Here is a 19,659-nt window from a genome sequence, read left to right on the forward strand (position 1 = left end):
AACATTGCAGCTCAATGACAAAGAATATGAACACACCTGGTTTGACCTCCCACCTCAACTAGTTAAACTGAGTTTGGAGAGATATTTCATCCAACTCAATATGTCCAAATTCTTATTATGGTCGTTTTCCATTCCCTCAAGCTCTATCCGCCTCTCACGCTACATGAAACAATGAAGACACAAGGTACTGTTCTTGGAGCGCTTCTCACATGACATCACTGCTCCAAGGCAAAGTTTCTTCACCATTTTCCCAGCATCATATGGAGATGAGCCACTGGAGATGATCAGAACAATGCCATTCTTCTCTATTTTAGACGGATGCATCATGTTGAGTTTTTGAGAAAAAACTAAGGGAAGGATATCTGACCATGTATGTGAAGCGCATGCTCCAAGACCGCAGACGCCCAGGGGTCCCAACCACACCTTGATAAACTTACAGTACATAGCTGCTTCAAAATCACATGAATCAAACTAGTTATGGGGGAATGACGGATGTGCCCAAGGGTCTTGTGGTCTTTTGTTCCAGCAATGAATAAACTATATGAACACCAACCAAATGTGGGAACTTCTCAAATAGTGGCAGGTAATTTAGTTTTTCCCATTCCCATTCATTTGACGGGCGACCTTGCTTTGCACATATACTAAGATATTTTTTTCATGTTTAATCATCACATTTGAAATATTTTTAAAACCTATTTCTGTATATATCTATATTTTTTAATGGAGCTACTGTATTTAAGTAATAAAAAAAAAAACTAACATGCAATTTGATGCAGATGAGGCCAAAAAGTAAAAAGATATGTATATGTATTATAAGATATTCAGATATGTAAATCAATGAGATTTTCCAAAACAGCACAGCAGACTATTTACATAAATAACAGTTGTCACTATATCCCTCAATGAAAATTCTTAGTAAGACGATATTTAAAAGCTTAGTTTAATGCTCAAAACTAGTTGTCATTGCACGTTTAACTGATAATCATATTTTAACATGACTTTTCTAAAAATGATGGATAATCAAGTAAACCTAAGATGCTTCGGTCTAGTAAGTGTTCATCTGCAAGTTATTCATACGTTTATTTTTTTTTTAATCAGTAAACTTTCAATCAGATGCCATGAAGGCATGAAGTGGATTGTGAACATCAGGCTTTTCAGCAAAGTTTTGATTATGTTGATCATTTAGAGGCCATTGATATTTTCACATCCAATATGATAAAGTAGGCTTTATAGGGTTAAACATTGTGCAACTAGCTGGGATTTGTGCTTACTGATGACCTGAAAAAAAAGAGTTGATTTAATGTCAGCTTTGCCATACTTGGTTAAGGCTAACGCTAACTTTGGATGGTGGTGTGTGAGGGAAATTCTAATTTTCATGATCTTTCAGGGGATTTTCGTGATTAAAATGCAGTGGTTGCCTCTAATTTCAAATGCCTACAGATATTTTGGTTTAAGCCCAGTTTGCTTGTTATAGAACAAATAACCAATGAATAAATTTGCTTAAAAAAATAAAGAAAGACAATCAGGAACCAATAGGCCATCAGAATCAGCCAATTAGCTAGTTAAAGAAAAATCTGAATCTGAATCGGCCATGATCGGTGCATCACTATTTAAAATACTAAATTAAATTACCTTAAATTGGAAGCACAATCTGGGGTGTCTTTTAATGTCAGTTCTTCGATGGGTAGATCTAGTCTTTCATAAAGACAGAGGTCAGGGATCTTGGGCTTAAAAAGGTTGGTGACCACTGCTGTATAAAAACACAAACTAGATTCAAGGGGCATGTAAGGCCTGTTTCCCAGGAACATTTGGATCCTGAAGTACAGAGATCCACTAAACTGGCACAGAGATGACCCACTGACAGCAAAAGAATGGAGTACAAAAAACAGCATGAGAAAGTGAATGAAAGAGAAAGTGAATGGTTACATAATGATCTGGGCTACATCCAGAGCCCAACAGCAAGCTGGACATTTGCTTCCCTCAGACGAACACGGTGACTCACTGTCCCGTACAGAGACTGATGGAGGACGACTTCTGCTACTGTTCTAATGTAGGAAAGATCGTATCTCTCTCTCTGACATCACACAAGCATCTAAGGTGGAAAAGCATGTGCTTTACTTTTTTATAAACTTCCATTTTTTACAATTTTCTTGCACATGTAGCTTCAAAAATAATTGCTAAAAGTGATTAAAAAAAATCATTAAAAAAATCATTTAAATCATTAAAAAAATATGTATTTTTTAAAAATAATCACAATATGCACTTCTGTTCAAAGGTTTGAAGACAGTAAGATATTTTTGTTTTGAATCTTTAACAAAATATATCATTGTTTCCAACATTTTAAGCAGTAACCTGTTTTCAAAATTGACAGTGATGAGAAAAGCAAATCAATATTAGAATGATTTCTAAAGGATCATGTGACACTGAAGACTGGAGGAATGATGCTGAAAATATATTTTAAAGTATACTCAAAAAGAGACAGACTTCTTTCAAAAAAGACTTCTTTCAAAAACTTTCGAACCTTACCCAGCACAAACTTTTTCAATAGTTATGTAGCTGCTGCTCTCATCAAGATATTAAGAACGAGAGAGAGCACTGAAGAAAGAGCAAGTAAAGAGGTCCGATCCAGTTTGAGGGGGCCGGAGACAATGTTTCATTTGAAACCTAAAACCATTAGTCTCACTCTGCTGGACACGGCCCTTGAAGTCCTCTGGGAAAGGATGTGGTGAATTTATGAGGTTGACTCATGGCCAAACCAGCATAAATTTCATCAACATATCTCAGACAACACCAATCAGCAGTTTGGTCAACCTCTCAGTGGAGCAACAGGTTAGGGATGTGCAAACATATTGGTGGATTGCCAAACCATTCCAGATATGTTTCTTAAAGAAATTGAACAGTGTTTGTTTAATTTGAGTAATTTGCATCTTACACAATCTTAAAGGTTCTGCAAGGACAAGATTATGACTGATTAACCAAACAATGACAAATCAGTTCTTGGTTCACAAATCATAGATATGCAGGACATGAAGCATTTCTTTCACATTGGATGGAATCATAATAAAGGACGTCAAAACTGATTCAATCTTATTATAGACTGGCCTTCACACATCTTATATCTCACACACTCAAGTGATCTTCCTCAGCTGACTACAAACACACAAAGCATGGCCTTATGCAAATATGTAGGGCTGCCATAGTTATGAAACTTTGTCTGAAAGGTAATTGCAATGATTTAGTTGTTTTGTTTGCATCAGTTATAGTGCATGCTTAAATATATGCAAGTGCGTAACACTGACTTAGGAAACGTAAACAAAATGTATGATAATAATTTCAAATGATACTATAATAATAAATAGAATATTTTTATTGCATCATGTAAAATGCAAATTAAATATCGCATTTAATTTTTTTACTATGACAACACTTTAAAATAAATAATTTGATTTAAATAATGATAAACAATATTTGTATTATCATCATCACTATACAGTAATACAGTAAATAATTTCTTCACTTTCACATGGCTTAAATTTAATGTAATAAACATTTTCATTTAGTACAATATTAGTCAATTTCACATGTACTAACAAAGAAACAGCAATTGAAACAAATTAAACATGCATATTTTGAAATAGAAAAACTCTGAAATTGTGTTTTCTTGTTTTACTTACAACTTCAAAAAATATTAAGTATCAAAAAAGTATAAAAATGCTTTAATATTAACTTATAAATATAAATAAACTGTTCCTTTAAATAATCACAATCAAATAATAACAGATCAGGTTATTATGTAATAATCATGACCGACCTAAATATATTGGTCAAGATTATGTCTGGCTATAGAGATCATCAGAGACTTCATGTCTTGTTCTAAAACTGTACAAACCACAAAGAATCTTCCAGAAGGCACAAGACATCATAAGAAAACAACTTGTTTTTTTAGGCTTGCTACATGGCTAAAAAGTAATGGTTGTGCGTAAATTGGCACCAAATGCGAATGGGAAAATTAACATTGTGCGTCAAGGCTGTGTGTGACCAGGCCAAAGTACTCACACATTCCACCTCATCCTTACACACAGACACACTCACACACCGTCAGCTGAGGAAGGAAAGTTATGCAGCGAGGTGAAAGAAACACGCTTTGTGCAGTAATAACAAAAACCTCCAGGGATCTTAAACCACGAGGGCATCAAGCTCACAGTAAAAAAAAAAACACGTTCTCCAATCATACACACAGAAAAAAAAGAGAAAGAGAAAGCGAAAGCTAAATGAGGGGTATTTCAGAGATGGATTATTGAAAAAGATCAGTCAATGAAAGCCAGGGGAAGTTATATTGGGAATTTACAGGGGCTTTGACAGGTGTTTTACAGACCTTCAGCATTCGTACCCCTTATCCAAAGCTGGTCTAACAGCTCCCTCTCCCTTGAGACCAGAATCACAGACAGGTACTACCACAGGTAATTTATCTTACAGAAACTCTCATTAAGAGGTCTGATTAGGGGTGGGCGATATCGCGATATTTAAAATATATCGAGATATTTTTAAACACGATATGGATTTTGGCATATCGTATATATCGATATATTGTTTATATTTAATTCTGATTCCGCCACTTTGCTTGTTGGCCTTCTCTGTGCTGTGCTCGCCCCCGCTCGTCGCCCCCCGCCTCCTTGCTTTTGTCCCCTCTCCCCTCGCGTGTAGAGAACTAGTCTAAAAAAAAGTCTCAAAAAAAAAGGACAACTGGCTCCATTTTATGGAGATACTTCGGTTTTCAGACATCGGGCGAACAGCAGGCAGATGTCTACTGTATGGCCCAATGATTTCCACGATGCAGAAAACGTGGAGGGAATCATAAAAACGGAATTTACAGTTTAACACGGAATGGCACCGAATTTGTCAGATTTTGAATGAATTAATCAAACGTAGGTCATTGCACTTACATCAAATCGCGATATGGACTAATATCTGCAAATATTAAGCCGTAAAGGACTATTTAAATATGAATCCTGCGTGTCTGTGTTAATGAATGGAGCAGAAGCGCGTCTTCATTCATTAAACACACGGAAGCGCGCGTGACGCTCGCGGTGATTTCAGCTTCTGTCATCTCACTAAATCAGGACGTAAACACATGAAGAACATCTCCAGAACTGCTCTGAGAGTCACTTCATGAGCATCTGACCGTTTGATTTGAGTAAAACTAGCGGGCATATATCACATCATAGACTGTAGTATCACATACACAGAACTGTAACGATTCGTCAAAATAAAAGTATTTGCCAGAAATCTATTACTATTGTTCAGCAGAATGTACATAGCCCACTACTACTACTATTAAAAAGAAACGAACAATTTTTAAAGGAATAATCACACAACATTTCTTCCATGTTTTATTTTTAATAGTAAATCCCCTTTGTTTACCAAAAAATAAAGTTTGCTTAATTTTAAATAATTCATAGATAAATTAAATGAATGTTTTATGCCTTCATTTGATAACCAGAAAAATGTAAATACACAGAATTTCTGAAGGGAAAAAACATTTCACATAAGGCTATTGTAAGAATTTGTGTAGAATTTTTAAATAATAATTAAGTTGTTTTTATGCATTTAAATAATTACACATACACAAAAAAACATATGGTGAAGAAAAAATAAAACGTTTCATAGGGCCCTAAACATGTAATATTTGGCATATTTGTTTTTGCAGTAGTTCTAGGGGGGTTATTTTTCCTGTAATGATATCGAGATATATATCGTATATCGAGATACAGCAAAATATATCGAGATATATTTTTTGCTCCATATCGCCCAGCCTTAGGTCTGATAATCCCACTTTAGCCACTGAACGGGATCTTGGGCCTAATCCTCTTTGGTGATCCTTACGAATTTTCAATAAACTGCCAAGATGCCTCTGGGTCACAATCGACTGTGTCTTTCATCCTCCAGAGCTTGAAGGTTATAAAATCGTTAATGTCAGTTGGCAATTGCACATCAGTGATTATGGAAGCTCTCGGAAACTCACAAATTTCTCAGTCCATGCTTTCAGCTGTTTTTAGCTGAAGGTCCCTGGTGAGAAGCCAAGGCATTAGAGTCCTGCACGGGTTCGGGTACCCGCAAATTTGGCTGAAACGGGTGAAAAATATACAACTGTGTCGGATACGGGTGCGGGTCGGGTCGGACACAGGGGAAACACGGGTCTAAACACGGGTTCAAAACAGTCACGTGCAAACGTAAATATAGGCCTACGTTCCACTTTTAAAAAATCACAACCGCGCGAATGACTGCATGAGTCATTAGTTAACAGACGTAAAAGATCAGCCAGCTGTTTTTTTTACGTTGTTTTTGTTTTCCGTATATATATATATATATATATATATACACAGAATCTGAATTAAAATGTGTTTGATTTATTTCAAAATTTGTGTCATAAAATCATCTCGCGCATACAGCTCAACTATACCGCGATCATTATAAAGGTGTTTAAACAACAATACACTTCCACTTGCATGTATTTGACAATCGGAATATCAGATATTTCATTCCATAGCTAACACATTTGTGAATATGGGCCTAATCTAGGCTATCCAGGGTTGTTGTTGTTGTTTTTTTTTTTTAATTGCATCTGAAAATGACTTTGTGCAGCTCATTCACATGTGCGCTCTGGCGCAGATCCGCCTCTCGCGATGCTCAGCTGTGGACGATTTAAAAATGGGTGCGTTCGATTTGAAGCACAACCTCAGACGTTGGTATGATTTGCTCTTTTGTTGTTCTGTTTTCTTTCAGGATCAAAAATACAACAAATGAAAGCGTTTATCTGTATTTCCGACTGATGAGAACTATGCATATACATTCATAAATCAGTCAATTTTGTATTTTAATATGATATATTTTATTCTAATGTGATCAGTGACTCAAGCACTGATGGACCAAAGAGCACGTATTTCGACATTTGCAGTAAAAACGTAAAATATGAATTCTCAGAAAATGCATTTAATACCAATATATTGAAACGTTTATATTCTCCATTAATAAAGGAGTCCAGACATTGGAAAAACGTCAGTCCACATGCGTTTTATATTTAATATGAGGGAAATAGACATGCATGCATGCGTGACACAATAAATATTTAACTTTTAGGTAGCAAAATATTTTTTTGTAATTCTGTCAATTACACTAAGGTAATTACATTGTCTGCTATATATTTGCTTCTTATTTATTAAATACGGGCAATTGATTGATAAAACATTGATCAAAATTAAGATAAAATGTATAAAAAACGAATATCTTTTAAAAAAGAGTTTTCCATAAATAACTTCTGTATGACCTGGCAATAAAATTAGTAAAAAGTGTGTCTAATGTGATTGGCTTAACTGATTTGATTTCGGGTGCGGGTCGGGTGTCGGTTCTATTTTAAGCGGGTCGGGTCGGGTCGGGTGCGAATTTTAATTAGTGCAGCTGTCGGAAAACGGGTCGGATGCGATTTAAAGCACTGCAGGTACGGGCGGGTGCGGATTTACAAAATCGGACCCGTGCAGCTCTCTGCAAGGCATCTAAATGTGATCACTATTCTCCTATTTATAATGTATTTGAATCCTGCCAGTAGTACCAAGTTAATGGGAAAACTGGGTCAGCTCGTCACATTCTGTCTGGTTGAACTGCCAAAGGCCAGAGTGAGCCGGATGAAGCCCAACAGAGAGCACTTCCCCAATCAATAGCATTTTGGAGATGGATTGATATGATTCTGCATTGACAATAAATGCATAACTGTTAACTGATCACAAATAACAGATTGTCTGTAAACTAAAAAATGTTGCATAACGTCCAGTCTACCAAGAAGTCTTCATCTGGTTGGTTTTTGAAGGCAGCACAAATGTGATCTTTAGTCAAAAGTATAATGAAAATCTTTAATAACATAATGACTAAGATGTTTGTAAGACCACATGACATTTTAGAGTCATTCAATTGAAACTTTTTTCTTTTTTTTTTTATCTTTTTCTGTATCTTGGACATTTGCATTTGTCATAGACTCTTCTACTAAGAAATAAGTGTTGCAGTAATAAAAAAATCACTTGGTTACCTCTTAAGCTCACTTGAATCTGTTGTATATTATTAGGTGGAACATTATGATGCTTTAGGAGGCCTGTCTTTAGTCACTGACTCACTGGGCAGTTAGGCGGCCTTTGGTTTGGCCTGTCTGTGGCGAGCAGCAGTTTGCTTGTACTTCATTCAGTGTAGAGGCAACGCTTAAATGAGGCCGAGCTCTTAAACATGCATACTGCAACATCACATGATTGCTCTACGAGAGGTGCAGTCATGCAGAACAGAGCACACACATACACACACACACACACACACCCTGTCTCATTACTGCCCTCAGACAGGGTAGGCTTTATGAAGAGGAAGACGCCTTAGCCCAAAGCCCTGATCTCACTGAGTGTACACATGAAACACTATGTACAAATGAAGATTCTGCCATCATTTACTTAACCTCGTGTTGTTCCAAACCTGTATGACTTTCTTTTCCTGTTGAGAAAAAGGAGATATTTCGAAAACTGTGCTAGTAGCTCTTTTCCATGCCATTACAAGGAAGAAGGCCTGACGTTTTAAAGCTTCAAAAACAGAAGTGGAAACAATTGTCCTGAAGCTATAAAAAAATTAATTATGTGATAAACCCAGGAACCAATTGTTAACAACTAATTCAGAATTGGGTCTTACTAATCTACAAACCTGATTCCAAAAAAGTTGAGACACTGTACAAATTGTTAATAAGTACAGAATGCACTGATGTGGAAGTTTCAAATTTCAATATTTTATTCAAAATACAACATAGATGGAATATCAAATGGTCATCATTTTAAGGGAAAAATAAGTTGATTTTTAATTTCATGGCATCAACAAATCTCAAAAAAGTTGGGACAAGGCCATGTTTACCACTGTGTGGCAGGGACGTGCACAGACATTTTGAGGGGCAGGGGCTCAAGTGAAATAAAGGGCACTTCTCATAATTAGGTTTTTTTTTTTTTTTTTTTAAACAAAAAAGTATATATATATATATATATTAATGCAACTCTGACTTCCTTTTAAAAAAATAATTTAAAAAGTTAATTTTATCTTCCTCAAACTCACACAATTGTTTCATTTTCAAAAGATGTCTACAAAATAATCAGTTCACAGAAACCATGGTCTCCTTAGTATTCACTAGGTTTATAGAGCAGCAAAGGAAACCATTCCACAATGTGCATGTTTTGAAAACATTTTCTATGTTACTAGTTTCAAGTATATATGAAGAGTTCAGATGCAAAAGCCTCTAAGTGCCATCTGAAATTTTCTTATGAGCTTTTTTTTTCAAGCTCGTATTTAAGTTCAGTAATTTAACTTAAATGACAATAAATAGGTAATTTTCATTGCCAGTAATGTGAAATAAGTGAACATAAACATACAAGCTTGATAAAAATGATCATTATTGAAGGAAATTTCAGATGGCACTTAGAGGATTTTTCATCTGAACTCTTCACATTTAGAATAACCTAAATAACTGCATCAAACAGAGGGGCGTGTTTTACTAATAATTTGTTTATTTTTGCACAAGGCACTACATCGTTTTAATTATTTTGGTGTTATCAGAATACATAACACTTTAAAATTAAACTTACCAAAATAATTGAGTAAAAATTCAATAAAAGCCAATGTCATGTATGTATTTGTGGTGGTATGGAATACTATTTTAGTTTATGCACTATTTTATGCAAATTAGGCGTCAACTAGTTAAAATGCGCACATTTGCATCTAATTGACAGGGAAATGCAGGTAAATAGGATAAACAAAATAACTAAAGCATATCACCTGGTGGTGATATATGCTTATTTTATTAACTTATTTTATTACATGGCTTGGCTGAATTCCAATGTAGAATGCGGTCTGTTATAACCAACAGACCGCTGTGCGGAGTATAACAGACCGTTGCCATGAAAAACAGAGCGTTGCTATGGACTCACAGGATTCTAACCGTAGAGACGGAGCGGACTATTTTCTTTAGCGGAAGCAATACAATCGAGTTTAACAATCGGGGGAGAGGGAGAGGGAGCGCTTCAGAACTCCTGACCTGATATTTAGATACTATATTTCAATAAATATATTTGTTTGACAGGGAAGCTGTGTGCAAACAGAAATATATATTATTTTTCAAAAAAAAAAAAAAAGCATCCCAGAAAAAAGGGCACTTTCTCTCCAGGAATAAAAAGGGCAGGTGCTCAAGCCCCCTTTCATGTCTATGTGTGCACGTGCCTGCTGTGTGGCATCTCCTCTTCTTTTTATAACAGTCTGCAAACGTCTGGGGACTGAGGAGACAAGTTTTAGGAATAGGAATGTTGTCCCATTCTTGTCTAATACAGGCTTCTAGTTGCTTGACTGTCTTAGGTCTTCTTTGTCGCATCTTCCTCTTTATGATGCGCCAAATGTTTTCTATGGGTGAAAGATCTGGACTGCAGGCTGGCCATTTCAGTATCATCCTTCTACACAGCCATGATGTTGTAATTGATGCAGTATGTGGTCTGGCATTGTCATGTTGGACAATACAAGGTTCTCCCTGAAAGAGACGACATCTGGATGGGAGCATATGTTGTTCTAGAACTTGGATATACCTTTCAGCATTGATGGTGCCTTTCCAGATGTGTGAGCTGCCCATGCCACACGCACTCATGCAACCCCATACCATCAGAGATGCAGGCTTCTGAACTGAGCGCTGATAACAACTTGGGTTGTCCTTGTCCTCTTTAGTCCAGATGACATGGCGTCCCAGTTTTCAAAAAGTTCTGACCACAGAACAGTTTTCCACTTTGCCACTGTCCATTTTAAATTAGCCTTGGCCCAGAGAAACCGCCTGTGCTTCTGGATCATGTTTAGATATGGCTTCTTTTTTGACCTACAGAGATTTAGCCGGCAATGGTGAATGTCACGGTGGATTGTGTTCACCGACAATGTTTTCTGGAAGTATTCCTGAGCCCATGTTGTGATTTCAATTAGAGTAGCATTCCTGTATGTGATTCAGTGCCATCTAAGGGCCCGAAGATCACGGGCATCCAGTATGGTTTTCTGGCCTTGACCCTTACGCACAGAGATTGTTCCAGATTCTCTGAATCTTTGGATGATATTATGCACTGTAGATGATGATAACTTCAAATTCTTTGCAATTTTTCTCTGAGAAACTCCTTTCTGATATTGCTCCACTATTTTTCGCCGAGGCATTGAGGAAATTGGTGATCCTCTGCCCATCTTGACTTCTGAGAGACACTGCCACTCTGAGAGGCTCTTTTTATACCCAATCATGTTCCCAATTGACCTAATAAGTTGCAAATTGGTCCTCCAGCTGTTCCTTATATGTACATTTAACTTTTCCAGCCTCTTATTGCTACCTGTCCTAACTTTTTTGGAATATGTAGCTCTCATGAAATCCAAAATGAGCCAATATTTGGCATGACATTTCAAAATGTCTCACTTTCAACATTTGATATATTTACATTTACATTTCTTCATTTAGCAGATGCTTTTATCCAAAGCGACTTACAAATGAGGACAGTGGATATGTTATCTATTGTGAATAAAATATAAGTTATATTATAATATAACTTAATATTATTCCATTCCTTTTTTACTCACAATTTGTACAGTGTCCCAACTTTTTTGGAATCGGGTTTGTATTTTAGTTTTATTTATATACCATTACAGTATTTATTATTATTTTTTCAAATAAGCTTTTAAATATATATATATTTTATGTTTTTATTCTAATTTAGGTCATTTTGTTTTTATTCATATCTTTTTTTTATTACTGTATTAGTAAAGGAGGCATTTTTTATTTTCATCAATTAATAAAAATTATTTTTAAAATTTTTAGTTAACAATAACAACAGTGGTTCAAAGTTTTGATTCAAATGAATCATTCATTAGAACCCATCACTGCTACTGTTTTCCATTAATAGGGCTGATTTCAAGATTTTTAGTATTTTGGTCTGGACCATACACAACGCTATCATTTGATTTCAAGCTGAAATGGAATATGGACCTTTTTATGAAACTTTCACGCCACTTTTGAGTCTATTTTTCCTCATGGCAACTGCATGGAAAAGAGTGACCAACACATTATTCAAAATGTCTTCTTTTGTGTTCTTCATAAGAAGGAAAGACACACAATTTTGAAAAACATGAACTGAATTTCTCAGGATGAACATGACTGAATTTTCATTATGGCTGCTTTGAATCACACACACATCAGCAAGCATCAGACATAATTCAACTTAAAGAAGATTCAGTTTTGGAAAGTTGTCAAAAAGGTCATGAATGTCTAAAAAAATAGATTATCTTTATTATGTATCCACCTGATTGAAGAAGAGATCGTGTCTGTGTGCCGAATAGGCAGAGCCCTGCTGTTCTCCTCTTTGATTATGCTTTCAGTCACTGTCACGAGTCTACAACTACTGCTCTGTTGATAATCTCGTTCAGAGAAGGCTCCGAATGCATGCACGCACAGTCGCGCATGAGTCTATGTATAGGCGCTTCCTTGCAAGTGTGCATCCCTCCTGTGGACCCATCTGTTACCACTAAGGCATTTTAAAATCTATCATATTTAGCCAAAAGATTCAATATTTTTAGCAAAGACGCAAAGTCCTATATGTACAGTACTCTCTTGTTTACTGAATCAAAAGGCAGTGAATATGTCTTGTTCTGTTCGAGTTGGACAGCAGGAGATCTCTTGGTGCTGGAAAGCTTGGGAAAACTATTTTCAAATGGATTACAGCAAAGCTCTGGCTACTTCCCAAAGTGGCAGGGAGCATTAGAGACCAAAACACTCAATCTTTGAGGCAGGCTGAGATCCACATGGTTGTCACACCAACAAAAAACAAACAGCTAATGAATACCATCAAGACAATGAGGTTGCCATCGATGCAGACACTCCTGAAAACCACTCACTCTGACCAAAATGGCAAGTACATACACCATGGACACAGACAGCAGCATGGAGTCAGCAAAAAAGTAAAAAACAATGCACCTAGAAACCTTCAGAAACCATACAGAGAAGAAAACTAGCTTTTTCCTCAGGATGTTTAGTCAAGCTGATGCCCGTTACCAAATATAGCAACAGAATCACTCAAAAGTCAAAAACCAGTCAGGCGCTTCAACAAAAGATGACTCACCTCTATTGATGAACTGGGCGGGATGAGTTTATCTGTAATGGGGAGGAGAAAAACGAAAGAGAAACAAATCAGATATGCATTATCATGCTCAAAGTTTTTCAATCACATATCTCAAAATATTCATAACATTTCATATATGTTACAATTTTATGTTCATCAACGAATTTGACAATAGGATATAATGTAGAGCTAGATTATTCAAATCCTGGATAGTTGCTAAATCCTATTGGTGGTTAGGTGGTTGCTAACACATTGCTAAGGCGTTCTGGACGGTTGTTAGTGTGCTGCTATTGGGATCGTTGGACTGAAGTTCTTCTGGATGGTTGCTATACTGTATAGTGCAACAGGACTATTTCAGCAGCCTTGGTTCCAGAAGTATTTTTCCTATTTATTTTTCCCACAGGAATTAAAAAAGGGAGTATTTTAAGAGTTATAAGCCATAAACCAAACCAACAAGCTATGAGGTGAATCAAACCATTAAAAACTTTGATATGAAGCAAAAATATATTTAAAAATCAGAAGAAAAGACAAAGGTACAAGACTGCATTTAATGGCTTTAATGAAGGAAAGAACTTCAAAAAGTACTGTGACGACATAATCAAATTAAAAACGATGCTGGAATACTCTATAAAACTACTGATGCTGATTATGTATTTAGAAGTAATATATATTTTGTGTTTATTGCCAAATATGCATATATACGCACATTTTTAAGTAGTTTGAGTGTAGGATGTAACCGACTGTTACTTCATTTGCAGTGATTCATAGATTCATATTTGTTCATTTTGATTCTGTGATTATGATTTATTTCCTAAGAAATTAAACATGATTATAAAAAAATGAATATAAAACAGTTAGTTGAAAAAAATGCAGGCTGATGGCTTCAACAGAAGCATTATCCAACCTCACAGATCACAGTGGGCCTGTCAAAAGTACCAATCTTGGTACCAGTCGTTACTGAAATTGATTTTTTTTTTTTTTTTTTAAGCGCTCGCTCTGTGAAGAGCGTGAAGTGTTCATCATATCTGTTGAGCACGTGAACACAATGGCCTATCAGAGGTGTTTGAGAATCCGCATAACTTTTTTTAGATTCAGTACCGACATCAGTACTTTTGACAACACTACTGTCTTTAATTGTTTATAAGTTATAAAATTTAAAAAAATCAATTTATCTATGGAGAAAATTTAAAAAAAATTTACTTCCAAAACCTGACTTTGTACTGTTAGAACACTTGGTTGCTGTGGTGTTCTGGATGGTGGCTAATGCATTTCTATGCGGTTCATAGGATGTTCTGAATGGGTTTATAAGTTTATATAAGTCAAAAGAGCCAAAATAATCTCCAAATACGGGATCACTCTGGTTCATCTTTTAAATGCAAGTCTATAGATTTTTTGTTTGTCTTTCATTCCAACCAAAAATCTGAAAACTAAATAGCACAGCTTAACACGCCCCATGGTTTGAAGTTACATTTATTTCCGAAAGCACAAATGATGCAGAGCGAGATGTGCACTAAAGCTTAATACATATGATTATGTTATAATATGAGAGATGCGGACTTTAGCAAGCACCGTTAATTAACAGCATTTTTCAAGAGAAGTGTGTAGTATGTGTTACAGCCATGAATACATTTCATTTAAGGGGAATTGACCGTGACAACCCCTCCCCCATTTCTATATTACACAGAGAGACCCAGGGGTTCACCTCAGACTACCTTCACATGAAATATTTAACTCGGATCTATAAGAGGCAGACAGAGAGGCAATCTGTGGCCATTGAGCCTGAGATACACAACATCTACACAGGGGTTAGAATAATAATGTCAGTCTTTTAGCCCTTCCTTCAGTGACACTGCAGGTATAATGTTACAGTGTTAAAAGAAAATACTTCTCTGGGATTGGCTGAGAAGAAGAGTTCAGTGCTGCCACTAATGAATGAACCCAGTGTCATTGCAACGGCCACTCAACAACTAATGCGCAAATATAACTGAAAATGTGCAAAGAAGTCAGAAACTGAATCCTCCTACAGTCTAACATACACCATCTGGACCCGAAAGACGTGTTTTTGAAGAGGTTCTTTTGTCTTTCAGTGCAAGACAGATACCAATTATATTGTTGTATGAAAACAAGTAATGTAATATTATCTTCCTATAAAGAAGAAAGGAGATCATTGGAAACAATTCATCCTTTACATTGTGACCTTGTTGTTATCATGAAAACCCATTCACAAGGGTGTTTGACTCGATAGGAAAGAAACCAAAATTGGGACAAAAATGAAAAGGTCCAAACCCATGCTTCTAAAAATCTCTCTGCATTTATTTATTTTAAAAATATTTCTATTTCTGAGTGGAGCCAGACAATTAATTTAAAATCAATTTAAATGAATTATTTAATTTATATTAATTAATCATTGTTAATGGAAAACACTAGCAACAACATCTGTGACAAATATGCTATATATTCTGATGCTTTCGATGCAATCACAACACCTTGTAAAAACAGAAAGAGGAAGCATTATCTATCTAAGATTAATCTATATCTCTCTCTTCTCAGGAGCTTTAGAGCTAACATACACTTTAATATTTCAGTTTTCTTGTTGGAAATTAGAATTCATGCTTTTTCCATGTTTATGTTGTAGCAACTATAAATCTCTCTATAACATAAAAGGAGTAAAGCATTGCCTAAAGCTTGGAGGCAGATTTATTTACACATCACATCTCTAACAGACTCTCAAATGGTTTTATTCAGTTATTCAGTTCAGTTTGATGGAAGGATTCAGACATTCATCCCAATAATTATAACTAGCAGTCAGATTGACTCCCAAAGGAGAAACCGAGATGGAAGCCAAACCCAAAAGCCTCAGGCTAAGGAACCCACATGAGATAATAGTGATATTTAATTTTACTAGTTCTGTCTGAGAAATCCCTCTCTCTCTAAATTAATTAATTTTTTGAAATGATGATGATTTTGAAAAATAATAATAATAATAATAATCAAATATAAAAAAAACAGTTAAGATCTATATTCAAAGCCCCAAGCTATTTGTTCAAGTAAAATACATTATTTTAACTGGTAATCTGATGGCATATTTTAATTTAGAATGGTTTCATATTATTAATTTAGAACATTGCACTAAATATGACTGGATGTAGAGAATAACATCAGATATTTAGATACGTTCAATGTTCTATATGAATCATACTTGGTATTTTCGTAATAGTGCATTCTGAACAATACATAATCATGTCTAAATGTTGAATAAATATGGTAAGTAGGCTATGCATGATATCACACGAGTACCAGACCAAAGAACAGGTCCCTTTTCTCGCCTTCAAGACTGAAGGTGCTTATCTGATGAATCCATCACATGGCCCCATTGTTTACAGTGACACGATGGTCGCCACGATTTAACCGGTTTTACGGAGAGGAAATGGTTGGTGTTGCAATGAATTATGATTTTAAAAAATCATGAGAAATTAGAAAAACAAAGCGCGCATATATAATATATATATATATATATATATATATATATATATATATATATATATATATATATATATATATATATATATATATATATATATTCTTGGGGGGAAAAAATACCTAAAATAATCGGCGTGTAACGTTAGGCACATTCCTATCTTTCTAAAAATGGCCTCCATTAATCATAATTTCGCTTATATTTACGTGTCAGTTGTAAATAACGCGTCTCAATGCCGTTGGTGTTCACCTGTCCTCATGGTGCGCCATTTACTGCGCATTTCCTTGGACTTAAGTAAACATTATGGTTACCTGTGCTGCTCTGTTGATATAATTGAACAGTCCCGTCTTTCCGGATCCTCACATCTCCAGGACCCGCAATCCGTCCAGGTGGACTCCCACCCGTCTCTTTCCGTCTCTGTTTTTGGGTTAACCACCTGCAACACTGATAACACACGGCCCAGGCTTGCTCCTCATTGATCGGTTGACTGTACAGAGTTAAAATCTCTTCCAAACATAAATCATCTTCCCCGTCCGTACAATCCATACTGATGTCTTCGGGTTTCGCCCCATCTCCGGGATCCTGGAGAACAGACGGCGAGATTAACATTCCTCCGTCAGTCATTCTTCTTCTCCAGGCTTCCCGAGAGCAAGAGAGGCTGTGTTGGGGTTATAAAGAGACAGCAAAGGTCTGTTTATGTTAGGTCTGTCATCTAGAAGCACGGCGCGCGCGTCGCTACTTAGTACTTCTGTTCTGAGCTCGAGCTGCTGTTGCTGCTGTGTGCTGTTCGGCTCTGAGGCGCTCATAAGACTTTTCCGCATGGTCTCAGAGTCAGTCATGTCCTCAATCAGTCCTGTGACAATATAAACTATTAGAGGAGATCTTAATAATCATATATGGCGACTTTTTCCACATTTTATAATAATGTAAGAAGTAAGAACTTTAGAAATTAGCCTAAACGCGTAGCCTTTTAGAAATGGTGTTTTTAAAAAAAGGTTAACACAGAAATATATATATATATATATAAAGGGGTCATATGATGCGATTTAAAAAATTTTTCTCTTTGCAAGCTCTTGGTGCATAAAGAAGATCTGTAAAGTTGCAAAGACTAAAGTCTCAAATCCAAAGAGATCTTTAAGTTAAGACATGTCCACACCCCCCTAAAACTGCTCTTCAAACACGCCTCCCTTCATCTCTATGTCACTATGTGGGAAGATTTGCATAACGCAGCCCAAATATTCACAAAGAAAGAAGGCGTACCTTTTTTTTCTCGTTGTAGTATTGTTGTTCCCGCCTCTGCCATGTCGTATAGATGTGTGTTTCACTTTAAAAGCAAAACTACTTTGTTTGGCCTTCCAAAAGAGGGCACAGCAAAAAATCATGTTTATATCACGTTTAAAATTGGTTTTATGTTTATGTCTTGTCGCTCTGTATGGACAGGGTATCACAATATGTTAAGGGGCATAACATTTCCATTACAGGCTTGAGGAATTCAGGCGAGAAGGCGAGGCATAGAGGAGAAACAGTAATGTACAGTATGTGGAAAATAATGTGTTTTGACCCTAAAACCACATAAACACATTTCATTACACCACATACACAAAATAATGTTCTTTTTATCAGCATCATATGACCCCTTTAAATCTTGATCTACATTTGTATGAAAATGTTTAATTTAAATCTAACTCTGAAATGTAAATAATAACCTGTTAAATGTAAAACTATTTGGTGTGCAAATTATGGTTGGTGCCGGGTCAAATGGTCTGTGCTGTAGGCTATATATTAACATTTAGTTTTAGATTGCCCAGTTAAAGCTGATTCATAATTAGGCTACTTGCACCCCTTTCTCTATGAGAAGTTGTTAATTTAAAACTGCAAACTAAATTGTGGATTTAATGTAGGGGAGACACTCATTTATTAAAAATGAGTGAGAGTTATTGTAATTGAAATGTTAAAAACAACAAAAAGATTTGCAGGATCTTTGAGCTAGTAAAGTAAAATAGGCATGTCTGGTTTAAAATTTGATTTGGATATATATAACCAAACAGGTAAAATCTTAAACAGCAGGTTCTTTCGTTTAAGTTCATATACAGTATAATATCTATATAAGCTTTTCTCTGTATGTCAAAAAACTAAGACTTCACAGCTCATTTCTAGAGCAACAAATTCAGAGACATAAATCCACCCAATTTCTTTTAGTTATCTATTTATTTGACTGGACATGGACAATACAGAATAGTGTCACATTTCATGCAGCAGATGCTTTACACGTAAAAATTTGCAGCCTCTTTTGAGTATGAAGGTGACTACACAATGTATCAGATATGATTTTGAGTACACTGTGTTTATGCATTTCTATATTTGGTATTTTACAACTTACTTTTCCTACGTTTTCGTGAAATGAGGGTGATAAGGGATGACATAATGATTATTTGGAACAGATTAGTTTAAATCTAATTCATGTACAAAAATAATGTTACATCCTTGCCCGTTATTGGGCGAGAGGAAACAATAGTGCTCTTTGTACTTGACATTAATTTACATAGTTTTGGGATAAGTTAAACATTTCTATAATAAACAGAGGTATTTTAAACAATGTCTATTCTTTGCCTATACTCTGTGTCTATTTTGTGATGCAAAACCCTGCACAGGTAATGTCACGTACGTTGATACAAGAAATGAGGAGAGATCCAATTGCAGGTATGGTGTTTATTTGAGGGCAAATACAAAGGGGTAAACAGTCCAGGCAGGGTCAAAACAACAAGAAAACAGAACAGAACACATGGCAAGGGCAAGACTACGGATTGTATCAAACACTAGACATACAACAAGGACTCCGTGACAAAGACTCAGACAGACCAGGTATAAATACACAAAAGGATAATGGGAAAACAGGAGACAGGTGGGGAACAAATCAATTAACTAAACAAGGAGGAAGGTGACCAAATAAGGAGACATGAAGTGATAATCAGATAGACACTGTGGAAAAGG

At 35.8% G+C, this 19,659-nt stretch overlaps 1 protein-coding gene across 5 annotated transcripts in view; it reads right to left on the bottom strand.

Moving 5' to 3' along the window:
- The window catches only part of LOC132104339 (protein spire homolog 1-like), a 46,871-nt gene extending 29,382 nt beyond the window's left edge, over window positions 1-17,489 (bottom strand). For 2 of the 5 annotated variants that reach the window (XM_059509752.1, XM_059509750.1), the window contains exons 1-2: window positions 16,980-17,489; window positions 13,191-13,222 (exon numbers count right to left, since the gene is read on the bottom strand). In XM_059509752.1, coding sequence (XP_059365735.1) covers window positions 13,191-13,222; window positions 16,980-17,292 — 345 coding nt within the window. In that variant the 5' untranslated portion in view covers window positions 17,293-17,489. The remainder of the gene's footprint in view (window positions 1-13,190; window positions 13,223-16,979) is intronic. The other 3 variants (XM_059509753.1, XM_059509751.1, XM_059509754.1) reach the window with 2 other exon arrangements.
- Between the last annotated feature and the right edge of the window lie 2,170 nt (window positions 17,490-19,659).

The sequence above is a fragment of the Carassius carassius genome, chromosome 25 (assembly GCF_963082965.1).
Source record: "Carassius carassius chromosome 25, fCarCar2.1, whole genome shotgun sequence".
Classification (NCBI taxonomy): Eukaryota; Metazoa; Chordata; class Actinopteri; order Cypriniformes; family Cyprinidae; genus Carassius; species Carassius carassius.